This window comes from Mauremys reevesii, linkage group 14 (assembly GCF_016161935.1).
Source record: "Mauremys reevesii isolate NIE-2019 linkage group 14, ASM1616193v1, whole genome shotgun sequence".
NCBI lineage: Eukaryota > Metazoa > Chordata > Testudines > Geoemydidae > Mauremys > Mauremys reevesii.
The window spans coordinates 26,199,443-26,221,176 of NC_052636.1; the positions used below are offsets into that span (position 1 = coordinate 26,199,443).

The window sequence follows — 21,734 nt, forward strand, 5'->3', positions numbered from 1 at the left end:
AGCTGCAGGGGTGGAGTCTGCGGGCAGCGGTGCGCAGAGATGCCCCCGGCCCTCCAGCTTAGGGGCTTTCGGGAGATGCCTGAGGTAAATGCTGCACCCTCACCCTCTCCTGCAACCTCCTGCCCCAGCCCAGACCCCACACCTGCACCCAAACTCCCTCCAAGAGCCTGCCCCCCACACTGCCTCCTTCACCACAACCCCCTGACCCTGCACCCAAACTCTCCCAGAGCCCAACCCCTCTCCCTCCCACAACCAAACTCCTTCCCAGAGCCTTACACGGGTGTGTGTGGCAGGTGGGCAGGACTTGGTCCCATTCTGGGCACCACCAAAAATTATACAAACCTGCCACCCCTGTCCAGCCCAACCTTCTGCTGATGCACCTCAGCCCACACCCATGCAGGGTTTGAAGCTTTCATTGCTTAAATTCCAGGACGTGGAGGGATTTCAGCTCCCCTTTGCCCAGAGGGAACCTTCACCCCACTCCTAACCTGGTTCTTGTCCATGGGATCACTGTAGGGGGGCTGGGTCCCTCGGTGTCTTTTCTCTCTCTAGGATAGGCCAGGGTGCAATAACTGGGGCATCTGAGCACCGAGGACCTTCTGTGGGGCTGCCATTCCCCTTCCCCTTCTGTGGTCCCATCTGCCATTGACTCCAGCCTTTTTTCTATCCATTGTCAGCACCATCTCAAGCCAGCAGCACTCGCCTCAAAAAGACAGAGTCCTGTGGCACCTTACAGACTAACAGACGTATTGGAGCATAAGCTTCCGTGGGTGAATCCCACTTCGTCAGGTGAATGTAGTGGAAATTTGCAGGGGCAGGTATAAATATGCAGGCAAGAACCAGTCTAGAGATAACAAGGTACTTCAATCAGGGAGGATGAGACCCTCTTCTAGCAGTTGAGGTGTGATCACCAAGGGAGGAGAAACTGCTTTTGTAGTTGGCTAGTCAGGCACAGAATTCCCACTCCATTCATCTGACGAAGTGGGGATTCACCCATGAAAGCTCATGCGCCAATACGCCTGTTAGTCTAGAAGGCGCCACAGGACTCTGTCGCCTTTTACAGATCCAGACTAACACGGCCACACCTCTGATACTCAAAAAGACAATGTCCCCTGCTGGGAGTAAATCACTGACCTCTCTCCTCCCTGAGCACTGACTGCCCCTCTGTTTCCTTGCCTCTCAGTCTGTGCAGATGGGACCTTTCCCTCCAGTGCTGGACGATTCGCCCTTCTCATCTACCATTGTTCCAAGCAGCACAGCGGGTGGGAATCTTAAATGTACCGAGGTGACTTAGGAGCAGAACCCACCCCTAGACCTTCCATGCAATTGTCACTTGCCCCTCACTGAGCAGGACTGAAACTGGTGCAGGGAGACTGGTGGGCCACATCCCCTCTGGGCATGAGCAAAGCAGCAGGGTGAAAAAAGGCTCATGGAGATTCTGGGGATTGAACCCAGGACCTCGTACATGCAAAGCATATGCTCAACCACTGAGCTATATCCCTTAGCAGGTTGTATTTGCTATGGGTTACACTCAGAGCCCTCCTGTTTCCAGAGCATCCAGTGACCTATAAGCTTCACGAGAAGCCCATTCCCCTCTCTGAGGACCAATCCTGCTCTCCTAGAGGTGACTTGTTCATAGGGGTCACTTTTCAGCAGGGCCAGATTCTATGTGTGGGGCAGAGAGAGTGGCTGCCCTGGTCTCAGGGTGCAGAGATACACTCAGCCATCTCCCCTGCATTGGGTTGGGGGTGCTGCAATCCCCTGCTGCAAGGTCATAGTGGGGGATGCTGTGAGGCCCTGGTGGCAGCAGTGGTGTGGGAAGCGCCAGGTATTTCTAGGATCTGCTATTTCCACCTGCCTGTGAAGTCCAACTTTCCCCAGCACATTCACTGCGGTGCAATTGGGTCACTATTTCCATGGCTGAACAGCAAAGAATGGCTCCCAGTTTCCCTTCTATCGGAAGCAGGATTAGCCTGTGTCAGTGCTTAATGAGGTGGATCTTGTAGATTGTTATTCATTCCCCAACTTGACAATTCACACAGTCCCTTTCCCAGGCAGATTCCCAGCACCTCAGTGATCCTGGTAGCAGGGTTGGGTCCTGAGATTTTCAGGGTTCTTTCCCCCTCCACCTGGAGTGAACTCAGCTTTTTCCCCATCCCAGACAATCCATGAAATAGCAGCAGCAGCATAAAGAAAGAGGGGAGGGAACATCTCACGGCCAGGGCTGGATGTGCCCAGAGCCCCCTGCTTGTCCATTGTTTCCATGGAATTTGGCCTCCTGCTTTGCACAAGGGACAGAGAAAGATCTTGCTGTTCCTGTGTCTGTGCAAAGAAAATTGTGCTTCTGTATGAAAGAGAGGCGGGAAATGGCCCCAATGATGGGGCAATAGCCTCAGGGTTAAGAGCAAAGGACAATGATGGGAAGGCTTACAATTGACTCAGTAGTTGCATACAAAGGTGCACGTTTGGCAGTTACGCTGGGAAATTGTGGCTCCTTCTCAGGCTCAGGTTGGCCACCCCGGTCTAGATGTAGAAGTTACAACATTTAAACTTGAAAGAGGGGCCAATTTCCCCATCATTTCACACCTTTACACCCAAACACGATGACTTTCTGAATGAACCCTCCTCGTTCAGCCAGAAGATCTTGGGGTGGATGTAGGAGTCACTGGGTAAAATTCTCTGGACTCTGTTCTGAATCAGGTCAGAGCAGAGGTACCTACTGATCTAGTCTGGCTGTAAAATCTATATATCAACACCCAATATGGTGTGAAATTAATCCTCAGAAATGGCTGTTCCCACCCAGACCCCAGCAAAGGGCTCCCCAGGGAAGGGGGCTGTTGAGGAAGGAAAGAAGAAAGACGTCCTTCTCCCCCTGGAGGAACTGGGCTCTGCGCTTTGGACAGAAAGGAGGGGAAGGAAATGGCCACACGATGGCAGCAGAATCTAAGAAATGAAACACAATAGGCTTATGTCCACACTGCAATGAAACACCCAGGGCTGCCCCATACCAGCTCAGGCTCCCGGGCTTGGGCTGTGGGGTGGTAAATTTGCAGTGTAGATATCTCGGCTCAGGCTCAGTACCGGGCTCTGATACCCCATAAGGCTGGAAGGGAGTGTAGCAAGTAAAAAAGGTAGAACAGCAGTGGAGTATTACCCTGGTCTCAATGGCATTTCTCCATCAGTCTGTCTGCTCTGGGGCAGGGACAATAACACGTCCTGCTGCATTCGTTATTTCAAAGGGCGGTTTAGGATTTTCATTCTCACACACGGTGCACGAAGCAGGACTCAACCCTCGGCGTAAACTAAACGAGCTGTCCACAGATTCTGGCAGCCACAATGAGCATTTGGTGTGAGAGCTGAGACCCCAGAAGGTCGGGGTCATCTGTGAGGACTGACCACTGACCTATCAGCTCCTCACTCCCAAACTTTCAGTAACTCTATCCTCAGTGCCTGTGAGTGTAATTTAAACCATCAAAAGAGTCATAGTGGGCTAGACCATAGTCTGACTTCGGGTCTGGAAAAGAGCTGCCACAATCCATAGACCAGGTTGTTATATAAAATGCACATGGATTTTAACCCTTCACATACAGTAATGGGAAAGTTCTTGGTTCAGGCTTGTAGCAGTGATGGAATAAACTGCAGGTTCAAATCAAGTCTCTGGAGTACATCCCCCACTGGGATGGGTCATTCAGTCCTTTGTCTAGAGCTTCAGTTTGTAGCAAAGTCCTCCAGAGGTATGAAGCAGGACTGAAGACAAGATGGAGACGAGGCATCAGCCTTTTCTAGTCTCTTGCCATGTGGTCTTTGCTTTCTTTGTCCCAAGGACACTCTATCCAGCACGTGGCATAGAAAAACCTTAGAGTTCGTCCATAGGCAGGTCCCTGCAGACCATGCAGAGTCACAAGGCGTATCTGCCTTCTCTCAGTGGGTCGATTGTGTAGCTGATGGTCTTTAATGGGCCATCAAGCAGGCTAGGCAGAACTGACACCAACTTATCTGGGGTGTTCCCCAGAAGCAGAGCACAAGTTTGAAATATGGACAGAACAGAGCCAATACTTATAACATCAACTACAAAAATGATACACATCTAGAGATGGCATCATTATAATCAGCCAATCAGAACCTCTCCATAGACCTTACACGACAACCTTTCTACAATATTGTCTGCAAATATAGAACAGCGGTTGCAATGGTGATCTGTACAGTTACAGATTATGTCAGTAACGTCACAGGAGGTGACATGGCATCAGTGAGACTGATACTGGAATACTGCCTCCAGTTTTGGTGTCCTCATTTGAAAAAGATGTTGTGAAACTGGAGCTGGGGCAGCAAAGAGCCACCAAATGTCCTGAGGGCTGCAGAAAATACCTTCTAGTGAGCTATTGAAAGAGCTCAACCTGTCCAGCTTATCAAAAGAAGATTGAAAGGTGACTTCACTGAAGTGTTGAAGTGCATTAATGGAGATAAAAGATTGGGTATTAAAGGGCTCTTGAATCTAGCAGAGAAAGGCCTAACAAGACCCAATGGCTGGAAGGTGAAAAGAGACAAATTCATATTACAACAAAGGCACAAATATTCAACAGCGAGGATAATTGACCACAGGAACAAGCTACCAAGGAAAGTGGTGGATCTGCCATCTCCTGATGTCATTTCATGAAGACTAGATGCCTTTCTGGAATGTGTTTGCCCTCAAAGTAGCTCTTGTGTCATACAGGAGGCCTGTGATATGCAGGGGGTCAGATTAGATGCTCTAATGGTCTCTTCTGGCCATAAAGTCGACTAATTTCTGAAAAACTGAGTGTAGCATTGGGAGCAGCGTCTGATGTTTTCCTGTCTAGTCAGCTTGCTGCCTAGAACGAATGCTCCTTGAGTGGGGTGATCCACAGGGAGTAGCTCAAACCTCCAAAGTGCCTGGCCAGGGGCAGGACATTAGCACAGCAAGGGAGGGGTGCGGCAGTGACATCACAAAGGCCTTTTGCAGGACCTCAGACTATTGGTGAAAAGTGGTGGGGAGGTGGTGACCTCACAGAGAGATGCTGACATCAGCCAGGGCAGGAGAGGGGCGAGGGGCCAGGGAAACCTCAGAGACCCCTGTGGCTTTGCTTCAGCAAGTCTCCTTCTCCAGGTCTCTCTTTGAGGACTGAGAGAGTATTCAGGTTCACGGACGTGAGCGTCAGGAGGAACCTCTTTTGAGTTTTCTCCTTCCCTTGTAGTGATTTTACTAGAAAACAGACGTCCCTGTTTAGAAGGTAAGAGCTTTCTAAACAGGGGAGAGGGATAGCTCAGTGGTTTGAGCATTAGCCTGCTAAACCCACGGTTGTGAGTTCAATCCTTGAGGAGGCCACTTTGGGATCTGGGGCAAAAATTGGTCCTGCTAGTGAAGGCAGGGGGCTGGACTAGATGACCTTTCAAGGTCCCTTCCAGTTCTAGGAGATTGGTATATCTCCAATTATTACCTTTATTACCTTTAACAAATGACTACGCAGATGGTGTTGGAGAGAAGGGTTTGGATTCTTTGACAATGGGATGGTCTTCCAAGAAGAAGGATTGCTAGGCAGAGACGGGCTCCACCTCACGAAGAGAGGGAAGAGCATCTTTGCAAGCAGGCTGGCTAACCTAGTGGGGAGGGCTTTAAACTAGGTTCACTGGGGGAAGGAGACCAAAGCCCCGAGGTAAGTGGGGAAGTGGGATACCGGGAGGAAGCACAAGCAGGAGACTGCAAGAGGGGAGGACTCCTGTCTCAGACCGAGAAAGCGGGACAATCAGCGAGTTATCTTAAGTGCCTATACACAAATGCAAGAAGCCTGGGGAACAAGCAGGGAGAACTAGAAGTCCTGGCACAGTCAGGGAATTATGATGTAATTGGAATAACAGAGACTTGGTGGGATAACTCACATGATTGGAGTTCTGTCATGGATGGATATAAACTGTTCAGGAAGGACAGGCAGGGCAGAAAAGGTGGGGGAGTTGCGTTGTATGTAAGAGAGCAGTATGACTGCTCAGAGCTCGGTATGAAACTGCAGAAAAACCTGAGAGCCTCTGGATTAAATTTAGAAGTATGTAAATTTTCACTTCTCTGCCAGCAGCCTTGCAGAGCTCACACCTCTCTCTCTCCCTGCTTTCCTATCACCAGTTATGTTACTACAGGAATGAAATGGAGCCATCCCAGAAACAGCGAGTTCCACATTGTTCTTCAAACCTCAGATCATTGAAATGCAGCTTTGCATTTGAGATACTATATGACTGTAGTACACTTTGCACTGCCTGCATCTACAGTGACATCAGGAGAGGAGAAGAGGACAAGACTGTCCCTAGCATATGTGATTTTAAAGAAAGGTGAGACACACCCACCCACTATCAATACAACAAGAAGGGAGAACAGTAGCTGGTGCCAAGAGAGAAGATGCAATGAAACCCTTCTGTACCCACAACTGATGTCTGAAAAGCATCAGTCATTCTGCAGATCAAAGAAAGAAATAGCAGCCAGTTTCAGACAAATAGGATCCCTTATGACCTATATAGGAGAAGTGCACTTCCTATAGCAGTTTCCCAACATAGTTTTCTTATGGATTTATTTATTAAGCAAAAATTAAGATTAGGAGTCTGATTTAAATTATGTACATTTTCAGTGTTAGTTAAGTATGAAACTATTGCAGCTACTTTTATTTTACTCCTGCCTTCATAAAAAGCTACCGAGTTATAACAGATAATTACAAAGACTAAAGTACATGCTTTAATATAATTAGGACCGGGCAACCCAAGATGAAAACTACACCGTGGAAGAGTCCTACAACCAGGTATTTGAGGCCAATCCCTTTATCAATGGAATCCTCAACCAAAATATGAGGAAGGAGAAGAGTCACCCTCAAACTTTTGACAATAGTTCAAGGTCAGACACCAAGAAGACCAGCACCATTCGTATTCTGGTTTTGGATAAAATACTTGATCTTGCCTACATCATAGAAACCTTCATCTCTCCAAGTCTACACCCCACTACACCCTTTAGCAAGAAAGTAACCATTAAACAAGTTCTGAATCAGTCGTCTTTCTTCCCAATTTAGTTTTAACAATAAAGCTGCAACGTAAGTAGCTATGGGAGATGACAGTGCAACTACTAGGTATTGGTGGGGGAAAAGTGTGCTAGTAATGTCCTGGATATACTGGCAGAGCCGGCTTTAGGGCAATTCAACCAATTCCCCTGAATCGGGCCCTGCCCCTAAGAGGGTCCCGTGCCCAAGCCCCGGTTCGGTGTATTGGCAAGAGTCAGTGCACTGTACCAGGGTGGCCCGGCTTCTCCAGGGGACAATTTAAAGGGCCTGGGGGCCCTTTAAATTGCCACCACAGCCACACTGCTGGAGCCCTGGGGGCTGTGGGGATCTGTGGGCTACTTTAAAAGTCCGTGGCTCCTGTTGCTTCTATCGCCCCAGCCCTTTAAATAGCCACTGGAGCCCTGACACCTCCCCAGGGCTCCGGCAGCTGTGTACATGGCCAGGGCTGTGGAAGCAGGGGAGCCCCTGGTGGGGGAGGGAGGAGGAGGAGGGAGCACTTACCATACCGGGTGGTCTGTACCCCCTGTACCCGCACCCCCTGCCCTATCTCCAGCCAACCCCTGCCGCACCCCCCTATGGCCCTGCTTGAAGCCAGCCAGCCCACCCCACCCACCCCTGTCTCCAGCCATTGCTGCACCCCTTGCCCTGCCTGCAGCCAGCCCCATGTCCCCTGGTGCCCTGCAATTCCCTGGGCACTAACCCTGCACACCTGCTTCAATGATGGGAGAAGAGAGCAGCTGGTACCCACACATGTGCACACCCTAGGGTGACCAGACAGCAAGTGTGAAAAATCCGGATGGGGTGTAACCCTTCTGCCCCTCTGAGTTGGCCGCATCAAGGGCCGGGTTCAGTATCCAGGGGTTCCGTTTCAATAACACAATGCTAAACCGGCTCGAGCCCCGACCCAGTGACCTGGGACAATTACAAACCACCCCTGGGCGCCTCTAGGAGGCAATACTTCCCCACTCACAAGCACAGAGTCCAAATGTAGCAAAATCCTTTTAATAAAGGAGGGAGTGGAGGTTACTAGGATCCTATATAAGAAAATCACCCCAAAATTGGGACTGTCTCTATAAAATCGGGACATGTGGTCACCCTAGCACACTCCCAGGGAGTGGCGGGGACCCACACATGTGAAATGGAGCTCATTTCTAGTTCAGTCCCATCTTTTTAAAAAATAACTGTAGGTAGGTTTAACATACAGCCGCATTTTCCCAGACATGTCAGACTTTTTGGTTCTTAAACTGCTGTCCGGGAGGAATTTTTAAATATGGACATATGGTAACCCTATTGGTACCAAAAATACATACTCTGGCACATCCCTTAAATCAGAACTTTTTATAGGGAACCGGTTGCTAAGAAAGGAAAGGCTTTTTCTTTAACCTTTTTTTTTCTTTTTTTAAGTCATCCCTGCTGGGGCCCCGCCGAAAATGTTTGAATTGGGTGGGCCCCAAACTTCCTAAAGCTGGCCCTAACTAGTCTGTTCAGTGTTATATGCTAATGCAAACACTGTAATAGAGCATTAATGTCCCAATGTACTGTAGCTTGTTTTAACTTACCATAATACTAGACGTGGTGCATGTGAACATTGCCGTAACGAGGGCAAGGTGAGTGAGGCACTTGCCTCGGGCACGGAAAGTGAGGGGCTCAGAAAGTCTCTCCTTCAGCGGCAATTCAGCAGCAAGTCCTTCCCTCTGAGAGGGACTGGGGGACCCGTTGCCGAATTGCCACTGGTTGTGATCAATGGAGAGGGGCGGCACATACGGCTCTTTTGCAGAAATTTGTTGGTGGATCCTTCCCTCCAATAGGGAAGAGCCAGACATGCTGCCTCTGTTCCTTGCCTTGTGTGCAAAAATCCCTAGTGACGGCTCTGCATGTGAAGCTCTCTTAAAAGCTGACACTACAGTAGTGATATTCCCAAGCCAGCATGCATAGGGCTGGGAGTGGGGAAGGGGAGTGCATTTAGGTATAGGTAACATCTCTCACACCAAACAGGAACTTTTCCACAGTTCATTATTATACCTTGTCTTACAAACACCAAAAACTATTACATATACACAAAGGTCAATAATCCCCCCCTCCCTATATATACAGAGTTGTGCTTCTGCATATAGGCTCTATCTCAGATTAATATTGAGCTACCAGCTGTTCAGGAATCAGTAAAGAGTCAGCTGCCAAGCCACATGCTGAATCCTACTGCAAACACTATGGGTGACCCCTGAGGCATTCTGAAGCAAGAGATTACTGTAAAACTTTAAATAAGACGCAGAAAGAATAAACTTTTCCTAGGTTTTGTTTCTGTCAGATTTATTTTATTATGTATAGTAGGTGTTTAATATAAATGTAACCCTTCTGCCCCTCTGAGTTGGCAGCATCAAGGGCTGGGTTCAGTATCCAGGGATTCCGTTTCAATAACACAATGCAAAACCGGCTCGAGCCCCCACCCAGTGACCTGGGACAATTACATACCACTCCCGGGTGCCTCTAGGAGGCACATTTCCTCTCGCAAGCACGGCATCTGAGTGTAGCAAAATCCTTTTAATAAAGGAGGGAAACAATGCGGCATCACATTGGAGAAACACCACAAACAGGATTATAACACAAACCATAAGCAACAAAAACCCACCTCCAAGTATGTTTGGCACTGTCCTTTCCCCCTTAGGGAATCACCCCAAAGTCCAACAACCCGAAAGTCTCTGGTCAGTGCCACCCCAGAGTTCAAAAGTTTATCTGCAGTTTTACCCCCCAGCACGGGTGGAGATGGGGTGGGGAGACACACACACATGGTGTTAAGGGGCACCTTACGTGGGCCAGGGCCAACTGCTCCACCTCTCCGTGGAGTTCTGCTGCAGCCTTCGCCACAACCAGCTCCACTCCACCAGCTGTGCCGCTCCTCCAGCCGACCCGTGAGCCTCTCCAGCCATCCCCGCAAACTGCTCCACTCCGCTCTGTTCCATGGGCTGCTACAACACGCTGCCAACTGCTCAACTCTGCCAGCCACTTAGCAAGAGATCTTCAGGCTCCCCCACTAGTTAACACATCACTCAGTGATCTCAGCTCAGTAAAAGCAACAAAGAATCCTGTGGCACCTTATAGACTAACAGACATTTTGCAGCATGAGCTTTCATGGGTGAATACCCACTTCTTCGGACACAAGTCAGCTCAGTAAGTTCAGCTCTTTTAGTGATTTTAGCTCCTAGTAGGGGAGCCCCAGTGCTGGCTACTGGGCCAACATGAATTCAGCTTAGCAGCCTCTAGATAGAGTTCTAAGGGAATCAAAATTAGCTCTGCTCTTCAACAGTGGAGAGAGGAAGATGTGCAACAGATGTTCCAAGCCCTCAGAAAGGCACCATACCATAAAGCACACCCTCAATACCCAACCTTTCTCCATCTACTGGGAGTTGGAACCCATGTCACTTGTCTAGCAAGTACTATTTAATGTAGGTTGAGTCATTTCTGCCATACAGCAGTCTCATAGTTCCTCATTCACATAATTAGGTGACAGCACTTTTATTTCTTCCTGCCCCAATAACAAAGAAATTGGGGATCCCAGCTGTCAAAATAACCATCCCATGCTGCCGTGGGCTTATGCAATGCAAATGCTTTGCTACTCCTTGAAATTCTTTCCACATGCCCCATAATTAACCACCAGATGTCAGGGTAGAGCTCATCCTGACTCTGCTTACATCTGTATTAATTTTTATTTTGACGTGTTTGGCTTAACTGTGATCTTCCCTTTCCCCACCCATATTGCAATTTGGGGTTTATTTTTATTTTGCCTCCCTTTTGTTCATGTCATTATAATTGTAACAGCAAAGGAATCTGCAGGAGCAAAAAATGACTCAAAACTTCATTTCCCCATCATGCCGGAACATCCTACAAACAGCTCACACAGCGGGAATCATAACATGCAAGGACAGGGGATGGGAGATGCAGGTTTCCAAGTGTTCTGTCTTTCTCAGATGACACATTCCAGCCCCTTGTGTGCCTCCATCCTGTATGACCTGCTGGACTTTGACCCATTTACTGTCTCATTCTATAGATAATGTGATTGTAACACAATGTGACTGAAATTAAACCACTTCCAGATGAGGAAACAACAGAAGAGAAAAGCCATTATCGCACTGGCTGGGAATCAAACCCAGATCAACTTCTTGGAAAGCACCTATGCACACCACTATACCACCAATGCATCTGGCAAGAGTAGCTTTCCTGCAGGCTCTGTGTGCTGGCAGAGGGAGTGACACATGACCATGGAGTTAGTGAGCAGGGTGGTTGGGCTGGAAGCTGCCTGACAGCTGGGAGCAGAGTTACCATCCCAGAGTGACTGAAAGGGGACAAAGGTGAAAACAGATCTCACTGGGAGCTGGCCCCACACCTGCCCCGCCCCTAGGAGAGGGGAACTGAAGCTCAACTTCAATCACTGAAAAATCTTCCCTGAGAAGGAAGGGGACAGCCTGTTTTAAAGACCAGGTTTGTGTTTGTTCCTCCTACATACGGAGGGGCTGGGTAGTGCTGATTCCAGCCCCCAGACTCTGGGAGGATAAGGAACAAATTCAGGCTGCCAGTGACCTGCCGGAGGGAGATGATCTTTTGACAGTGACGGACGCCTCGTCCTAAAGGCCTTTGTCTGCCCCCTCCTAGTGACTGTTTGGCACAGGAATGCAGCCCCCACTCCTGGGGAAATAACGTTTCTGTGCAAAACACCAAAGCTTTTAACAGAAAGGAAGAAAAGGAAATGGCCACATGATGGGACTAGGACATAAGGAATGAAACACAAGATCCTTCTCCCCCGTGCATTGACTTTTAACCTTGTTTGTGGTGGTGTTGTATCCATGTTGGTCCCAGGGGTCCTCTGGGGCGCCGGGCATTAGCCACTTTCGGGAGAGTGGGCTAGATGAACTGGTCTGACTCAGTGTGGCTGTTCTTATGTTCTAACTGCTGGTTATGGAAGAGACGACCTTCCAGGCTACACAGAACTGAAGAAGTGTGTGGGGTTAGCTCCACAGCTTGTCTCTTTCACCAACAGAGGTTGGTCCTCTGCAAGCTCTTACCCTCACCCGCCTTGTCTCTCTTGGACTCTGAAAAGTGTTTTCTCTCCACTCCCTTGAGAGACGTTAAGTTTCCCTTTGGGCAACTATCAGGCTGAAGCAATTGTATTGACTGTGACACTAGAATGGAAGATTTAATATGATAAATAAATGAGTCTAAACCTGAGGTTCTGGTTTTCACATTGGTTTTTCTAACTCAGTTCCCAATTCTCTTCTAGAAAGGCCTCCAGGCTGCCTGCCCAGCCCAGCAAAAGTGGCCAGGAGAAAGCCCACACTGCTGCTCTTTCAGGTAGTTAAAGGCTGCTATCAAACCCCCCTCACTCCGTCAGTCCCCAGTCTGTGGCAGTGCCTGGGATTCTTCCGTCCTAAGTGCAGGACTCTGCACTTCTCCTTGTTGAACCTCCTCAGATTTCTTTTGGCCCAACCCTCCAATTTGTCTAGGTCGCTCTGGACCCAAACCCTGTCCTCCAGTGCTTGGATTCTTTACATGCTTTCACAGAGCAAAGAGCACATGTTCCATGATTTCATAGGGCAGAGTTTTGTGCTATCGGGAGCTTTCCCTGTGTGAATTTGACAGGTGGATCAACATAGAGACACATTGTGACCCTTCTCAGGGTGCTAAGGGCTGTGAGTCTCCTTGTTGCCACCTGCCACAAGGAAGAGGGAGTTTTGCATTTGGCAGCTGGATGTTAGTGACCAAACTCACCAGCCAGCTGGAACTCAAGGACCCTCCTCTGAGCTACAGCAGCCACCTTAACCCTTGAGTTTCTTCAATGTGTCCCCCTCTGGGGTCCAGCCCAGATCACCAGATACTCGGTGAAATCCCAGATCCTCTCTTCCCCAAGTATCCCAGGTTACTAGTTTTACTGTGGACCATTGCTACTGTATCTCACACAGCACCTGAGTACAGTTATCGAACAAGCAAAAAATTTATTTAACAATGGATAGAGATTTAAACAAATAAACGTGAGTGATGGAAACCAACTGTTATCACTAAACAAAGGCAGAAAGTGATAGAATAGAAAGGCCAGCACAAAAAACAGAGAGAGGAACAATAAGATACTAAAAGGACAATGGTTGGAACTCTCCATTTCTCTCAGTCTTTGGATTGATGGGTACTAGAGCTGTAGCAACAGTTGAGGAACCAGGGTAAATTAAATCTAAGGTTTGAGCTGCTAGTGAAGCATTTTCCACACTCACGGCATTCATAGGGCCTCTCTCCTCCATGGATTGTTTGATGCTTAATAAGGTGCGAACTGCGATTGAAGGTTTTCCCGCACTCAGTGCATTCATAGGGCCTGTCCCTTGTGTGGATTCTCTGATGTCTAGAAAGGTCTGAGCTGCTAGTGAAGCTTTTCCCACACTCACGGCATTCATAGGGCCTTTCCCCTTTGTGGATTCTCTGATGAACAGAAAGGGCTGAGCTGCTAGTGAAGCTTTTCCCACACTCACGGCATTCAAAGGGCCTCTCCCCTGTGTGGATTCTCTGATGTTTAGAAAGGACTGAGCTGCTAGTGAAGCATTTCCCACACTCACGGCATTCAAAGGGCCTCTCCCCTGTGTGGATTCTCTGATGTTGAGAAAGGTTTGAGCTGCTAGTGAAGCATTTCCCACACTCACGGCATTCATAGGGCCTCTCTCCTCTGTGGATTGTTTGATGACTAATAAGGTGCGAACTGCGATTGAAGGTTTTCCCACACTCAGTGCATTCATAGGGCCTGTCCCCTGTGTGGATTCTCTGATGTACAGAAAGGGCTGAGCTGTGAGAGAAGGTTTTTCCACACTCCCTGCATGTATTTTTTCTCTTTCGCCTGAGGATATCCTGCTGTGTTGTGATTTCATGAGGACCTTCTGAGTTCCCCAACAGGAAATAAATTTATCCACTTTCTTCCCTGGCTGGTTTCCTTCATCTGTTTTTGGTCTGTGCTGAATCTCCCAGGATTTTCCCTGCTCATGACTCCTGGACACATTCCTTTTCGATCTTTGAGATAATGCTCTGTTTTTACCCACTGGCTCAACATTATCAGGCTGAGAATTCTGCTCCTCTTTCTCACATGCCATTGCATCACCTGCTGTGACAGAGACAGAAACCTCAAACAGGGATGGAAAGGGGAAGACCAAACAAAAACAAGTGCTGAAGACAGGTCAAATAAAAATCAGGAGCTGAACTCCCCCAAACTCTTCCCCCAAATAGGAGAGAGGAGGGGATGAATTCAGCCTTCACATCCCATCCAAATACGCAGGGGGAAGGGAGGAAGCTACTGCCTGGTGTCTGCTAGGATCTATAGGAAGCCATGAACTATATTTACCCTGAGGATACGACTCCTGCTACGGACAATAATGAACTGAGAGACCTCCCCAAGGGCTTTGTTGGGCATTCCAGATGTTTCATTCAGGCACTTACAGATTCTGAGGTGGTTTAATGTTTCCTCACCTGTGCAGGAAGATCTCAGGATCTCTCTTTCCTCTGAACCCTGGAGGTCTGGGACCCATGGCTCTTCCCCTTGTTCCAGCTGGGAGATCATATCAAGTTGGAAAACTAGAAACCCTGCTCAGATGAAAGAAAACAAAGGAGTTCAGTTGATTTCATAAGACTTGGTCATAAAAAAACAAGAGTGGAGAGAACACTTCGGCCTCCCTGGCCACACGGTGGCGGATTTTAAGGTGGCCATCCTCCAGCAAGAGAACTTTAGGACCGGACTCCGGAGAGAGGCTGCTGAGCTCCAGTTCATCTGCAAATTTAACACCATCAGTTTAGGACTAAACAAAGACTGTGAATGGCTTGCCAATTACAGAACCAGTTTCTCCTCCCTTGGTTTTCACACCTCAGCTGCTGGAACAGGGCCCCATCCTCCCTGATTGATCTAACCTCGTTATCTCTAGCTTGCTTCTTGCTTGCTTATATATACACACCTGCCCTGGAAATTTCCACTGCTTGCATCCGAAGAAGTGGGTGTTCACCCACGAAAGCTCATGCTACAAAACATCTGTTAGTCTATAAGGTGCCACAGGATTCTTTGCTGCTTCTAAAAAACATTCTATTCATTTAACTTCAGTGCTTAATGTGACCTGGTGGGCCAGGGGCAGTTCTCACTGACAATGCCAAAGTTAGGACAGGCTGAAAAAGGGAGAGTAGATGCTCCCAAAACTGCTGGTTAACACTGAAGTTAAACTCACCGACCAGTCACCAACTGTGCTTTTGATCCCCCACACGGGTTATCGAGAAGCTGAAAAAAGAAATCACACGGTCCCCTTTATTGCATCCCTGTTCTCTGACTCCTAATCAGCAACTAGGTCCAGTACAGTGAGAGGTTATTTAAAAACTCTGCTCACATAAACAAAGTGTTCTTCTGACTCCAAAGGGTCACAGCCACATCACCAGGTCAGTATAGGTTTGGATATTACCCAAAATTCCATCCTTCCAGACAATCCTTTAGCATCTAAACTAAAGGTTTAAACAAAAGTAAGACAGAAAGAAGTTAAATGGGAACGCAGTCAGATACATTCCAAAATGGATATATCAGGTTCTTAGCAGTATTGGTGAGTTGCTGGCTTGAAAGTCCGTCTGGAACACATCCATAGCTTGGATGGGTCATTCAGTCCTTTGTTCCAGGGTTCAGTTTGTAGAGAAGTTGCTCCAGAGGTAGGAAGGGGGATTGAAGACAAATGGAGATGATGCAGCTGCCCTTTATATTCCTTTTGCCATGTGGCCTGTACTTCCTGTGTCCCAAACACAAGCTTCACAGCACGTGGCATGGAAAAGCCTTGGAGTTCTCATTACACAGGCATACCCCGGCATGTCTTGCTGACTCAATAGGTGTATCCCCTTGGTCCTTTCCATGGGCTCATTGTACAGATGATGACCCTGAATGGGCCATGAAACAGGCTAGGCAGTGTTGATGCCAATATGTCTGGGGGTGTCACCCAGAAACACTGCACAAGTCTGGAAATACAGATATACCCTACATATCTATAACTCACAATACAAAGGTGATACAAACATAGAAACAAAATTATCATACTTGGCAAATCATAACATTTTCACTGACACCTTGCATGGCATATCTAGCACGATTCATTGCAATTTTATCAGATTATATTATTATTTTATTATTAATACCAAAGTGTCTCACAATTCCATACAGTGTCACACTTGGTAAACCAGTGAATTCCCAGGACCAGTTCCCCAGGTCCTTGAAGATGCCGAACACTGTGCTTATGAGGGACTGAAATACCCACATATCTTCTGGGAACACACACACAGACACTGTGTCAGTCTGTAGAGCAGTTTTTAAACTAGGAGATGGGGGAAAGCCGACTGCTGCAGAGGAGCGTGTGGATCGGACACAGACTTCTCTTAGGGGAGAGTCTGATGATAGAGAATCTCCAGGTTATAGTCAGGAGCAGAGGAATGAGAAGTATAATGTAAGGGCCAGATCAGATGATAAACAGTCACATAAAAAAGAATCTGGCACATCAGAAAAAGGCAGGCTAATAAACAGGGACAAGTTTTTAAAGTGCTTGTACACAAATGCCAGAAGTCTAAATAATAAGATGGGTGAACTAGAGTGCCTTGTGATAAAGGAGGATATAGATATAATAGGCATCACAGAAACCTGGTGGACTGAGAGCAATCAATGGGACACAATCATTCCGGGGTACAAAATATATTGGAAGGACAGAACAGGCCGTGCAGGGGGAGGAGTGGCACTATATGTTAAAGAAAGTGTAGATTCAAATGAAGTAAAAATCTTAAGCGAATCCACAGGTTCCATAGAGTCTCTATGGATAGAAATTTCATGCTCTAGTAAAAATAACAGTAGGGATCTATTATCGACCACCTGACCAGGACAGTAATAGTGATGATGAAATGCTAAGGGAAATTAGAGAGGCTATCAAAATTAAGAACCCAATAATAGTGGGGATTTCAATTATCCCCATATTGACTGGGAACATTTCACTTCAGGACGAAATGCAGAGATAAAATTTCTCGATACTTTAAATGACTGCTTCATGGAGCAGCTGGTACGGGAACCCACAAGGAGAGGCGACTCTAGATTTAATCCTGAGTGGAGCGCAGGAGCTGGTCCAAGAGGGAACTATAGCAGGACCGCTTGGAAATAGTGACCATAATACAATAGCATTCAACATCCCTGTGGTGGGAAGAACATCTCAACTGCCCAACACTGTGGCCTTTAATTTCAAAAGGGGGAACTATACAAAAATGAGGGGGTTAGTTAGACAAAAGTTAAAAGGTACAGTGTCTAAAGTGAAATCCCTGCAAGTTGCGTGGGCCCTTTTAAAGACACCATAATAGAGGCCCAACTTCAATGTATACCCCAAATTAAGAAAACAGTAAAAGAAATAAAAAAGAGCCACTGTGGCTTAACAACCATGTAAAAGAAGCAGTGAGAGATAAAAAGACTTCCTTTAAAAAGTGGAAGTCAAATCCTAGTGAGGCAAATAGAAAGGAGCACAAACACTGCCAACTTAAGTGCAAGAGTGTAATAAGAAAGCCAAAGAAGAGTTTGAAGAACGGCTAGCCAAAAACTCCGAAGGTAATAACAAAATGTTTTTATACATCAGAAGCAGGAAGCCTGCTAAACAACCAGTGGGGCCCCTTGACGATGAAAATACAAAAGGAGCGCTAAAGATGATAAAGTCATTATGGAGAAACTAAATGGATTCTTTGCTTCAGTCTTCACGGCTGAGGATGTTAGGGAGATTCCCAAACCTGAGCTGGCTTTTGTAGGTGACAAATCTGAGGAACTGTCACAGATTGAAGTATCACTAGAGGAGGTTTTGGAATTAATTGATAAACTCAACATTAACAAGTCACTGACCAGATGGTATTCACCCAAGAGTTCTGAAAGAACTCAAATGTGAAGTTATGGAACTATTAACTAAGGTTTGTAACCTGTCCTTTAAATCGCTTCGTACCCAATGACTGGAAGTTAGCTAATGTAACGCCAATATTTAAAAAGGGCTCTAGGGGTGATCCGCACTACAGACCGGTAAGTCTAACGCCGGTACCGGGCAAATTAGTTGAAACAATAGTAAAGAATAAAATTGTCAGACACATAGAAAACAAACTCTTGAGCAATAGTCAACATGGTTTCTGTAAAGGGAAATTGTGTCTTACTAATCTATTGGAGTTCTTTGAAGGGGTCAAAAAACATGTGGACAAGGGGGATCCGTGGACATAGTGTACTTAGATTTCCAGAAAGCCTTTGACAAGGTCCCTCACCAAAGGCTCTTACGTAAATTAAGCTGTCATGGGATAAAAGGAAAGGTCCTTTCATGGATTGAGAACTGGTTAAAGGACAGGGAACAAAGGGTAGGAATTAATGGTAAATTTTCAGAATGGAGAGGGGTAACTAGTGGTGTTCCCAAGGGTCCGTCCTAGGACCAATCCTATTCAATTTATTCATAAATGATCTGGAGAAAGGGGTAAACAGTGAGGTGGCAAAGTTTGCAGATGATACTAAACTACTCAAGATAGTTAAGACTAAAGCAGATTGTGAAGAACTTCAAAAAGATCTCACAAAACTAAGTGATTGGGCAACAAATGGCAAATGAAATTTAATGTGGATAAATGTAAAGTAATGCACATTGGAAAAATAACCCCAACTATACATACAACATGATGGGGGCTAATTTAGCTACAACGAGTCAGGGAAAAGATCTTGGAGTTACCATGGATAGTTCTCTGAAGATGTCCACGCAGTGTGCAGAGGCGGTCAAAAAGCAAACAGGATGTTAGGAATCATTAAAAAGGGGATAAAGAATAAGACTGAGAATATATTATTGCCCTTATATAATCCATGGTGCGCCCACATCTCGAATACTGTGTACAGATGTGGTCTCTCACCTCAAAAAAAGATATTCTAGCACTAGAAAAGGTTCAGAAAAGAGCAACTAAAATGATTAGGGGTTTAGAGAGGGTCCTATATGAGGAAAGATTAAAGAGGCTAGGACTCTTCAGTTTGGAAAAGAGGAGACTAAGGGGGGACATGATAGAGGTATATAAAATCATGAGTGATGTTGAGAAAGTGGATAAGGAAAAGTTATTTACTTATTCCCATAATACAAGAACTAGGGGTCACCAAATGAAATTAATAGGCAGCAGGTTTAAAACAAATAAAAGGAAGTTCTTCTTCACGCAGCGCACAGTCAACTTGTGGAACTCCTTACCTGAGGAGGTTGTGAAGGCTAGGACTATAACAATGTTTAAAAGGGACTGATAAATTCATGGTGGCTAAGTCCATAAATGGCTATTAGCCAGGATGGGTAAGAATGGTGTCCCTAGCCTCTGTTTGTCAGAGGATGGAGATGGATGGCAGGAGAGAGATCACTTGATCATTGCCTGTTAGGTTCACTCTCAGGGGCACCTGGCATTGGCCACTGTCGGTAGACAGATACTGGGCTAGATGGACCTTTGGTCTGACCCGGTACGGCCTTTCTTATGTTCTTATGCTCTTATGATTATAATTATGCTATCTCTAACTGTGTATCGTTTTTGTAGTTGATGTTATGAATATTGGCTCTATGCTTCCAGGGAACACCCCAGCCAGACAAGTTGGTGTCAGTTCTGCCTAGCCTGCTTGATGGCCCATTACGAACCATCAGCTCTACAATCGACCCACTGAGAAAAGGCAGATACACCTTGTGACTCAGCAAGCTATGCAAGGACCTGCCTATGGACAGAACTCTAAGGTTTTTCTATGCCATGTGTTTAGGGAGATGTATTTTCCATGCCCTGGTTCCTCGCTGACCCAGAGAGAACAAAGGAACACGAAAACAAAAACCTTCCCCCACAGATTTGAAAGTATTTTCTTCCCTAATTGGTCCTTTTGGTCATGTGCCAACCAGGTTATCTGAGCTTTTTAACCCTTTACAGGGTATTTTATGCTACCTGTAGCTACATGTTTATGACACCCTGTAAATAGCAATCTGCAGAATCTGATTCTGAGAAAGGGCAGGGTGAAGGGAAGTGGCTTCAGCAGATTTACTGAGCATGCTCAGTGCACCATAAGTAGCAAATTCCTACACACAGCAGTTTCTCACACTGCACCTGAGGCAGCATGAGGCAGGGGCTCCATCGCTGTCCAGACCCCACCCAAGAGCAGATCCCCAGGGGCTGCGAAACCCTCAGCGTCTGGGACCTGGGTGTGGAGTCTCTCGTCTGCCCACCCAGGGCAGCCCCTGGGGTCCTCTGGCCCTGGTGCCTGCAGCCCTGGCCAGGGGCAGCAGAGCCTGGGACTGGGTCCAGCTGGAGAAAGTCCCCACCTCAGCTCAGCCCCAGCTCCCACTGGAGGCAGCAGCACCAGCAGTGTCTGGTACCTTACAAAGCCCGGCCACCAGGAGCTGCCCCACGGCTCTTTTCCTTGTTTTTCCTGCTTCCTTCCTACCAGCCCCCCACTGCTCCAGCCCCTTCCTGGCTCCTTCAAGCCCAATCCAGGCTGCAGCTGCCGCACTCACCGGGCCAGGGACTGTCTGAGGTGGGAACTAGCCCCATCTCTGCTCCTCCTCCTGCCCCTGGGTGTCCCAGAGCCGCTGCAGGGACCGACCTGCACCCAGGCTCGCTCCTATTAGCGCTCACAGGGGCCAATCCAGCTACGGGAGAGTGAGCGCCCCTGGGAGCAGGGAAGTGACCAAGTCTCCCTGCCAGAGGGTGGGGGAGGAGGAAGAAAAGGAAAGAGGAGAGATTGAAAGGGGATAAGGAGAAATAAGTGGGGAAAGCAGCACCCAGCTCTTTTCTGCTGCATCACCCCAGAGCAGATTGCTCCTGAGCTCTGGGTAAATAGCCCCCAGTGTCTCCCAGATCCCCCTGCTCCCAAGGCAATAAACATAGGGATCTCCTTCCTGCCAGGCGTGATTACAAGTAGGTGTAGGTGTCACCCTTATGCCATGATTGGAGAAAGACAGCAAAGCTTGGGAACACGCGTCTGTATTTCCAGTCCAGTGTGACAATCCCGGCTCCAGGAGGGGTTTGTTCTCTGCTCCTGCTGGAGGGGCACAGAATGGGGCAGCAACAGGTCTGTGTCAGTTTTTGTTGCTCCACATTCCTTAACTTAGAACAGTGTGAAATGAAGAAAATGGAGATTGAATTAAAGGGAAATATACAAAGAAAAGTTCCAGCCCCGGTTGCTTATTGAAAGAAATGACTCAATTTCCCAGTTACAGGTTTTATTAACATGAACAAATAATCCCAGGAGCACACGTCACTGAGGCTAAATGACTATAGACACCACTCAGCTAAGGGTTAAACAACACAGTGATAAAGTTCAGGTCAAATCAGGAAATCAATGAGTTAACAAGGATATTGTGCTGGAATCAAGTTGTCAATTTAGTCCAACCATCAGATTAATACAGCAGAAAAACCAACCCCTATAAATCCTGAAAGAGCAACCCAAGGAGGCAGGTGCACATTTAGTGATGCCGAAACCCCAGAGATTTTTCACCCAGGCCTTGCAACCCACATTTAGCCAGCTGAATATTTCAATGCCGAAACCTAATCATTGCTGACATTTAACCCACAACCTCAAAGCTAATTACAGTTTTCTCCTTAGATTTCACTATTATGTAGCTAATACTTCTCCTTGCCCTCTCGCCCCAAAACACATACAGACCT

General features: G+C 47.2%; 1 protein-coding gene across 1 annotated transcript in view; it reads right to left on the bottom strand.

Annotated features, from left to right (window-relative positions):
- The window catches only part of LOC120381727 (zinc finger protein 850-like), a gene marked incomplete at its 5' end in the record, with an annotated part of 427,702 nt that extends 413,822 nt beyond the window's left edge, over positions 1-13,880 (bottom strand). The window contains one exon of the mRNA XM_039499844.1: positions 13,286-13,880. Within this exon, the coding sequence (XP_039355778.1) occupies positions 13,286-13,880 (595 nt within the window). The remainder of the gene's footprint in view (positions 1-13,285) is intronic.
- Positions 13,881-21,734: the final 7,854 nt, after the last annotated feature.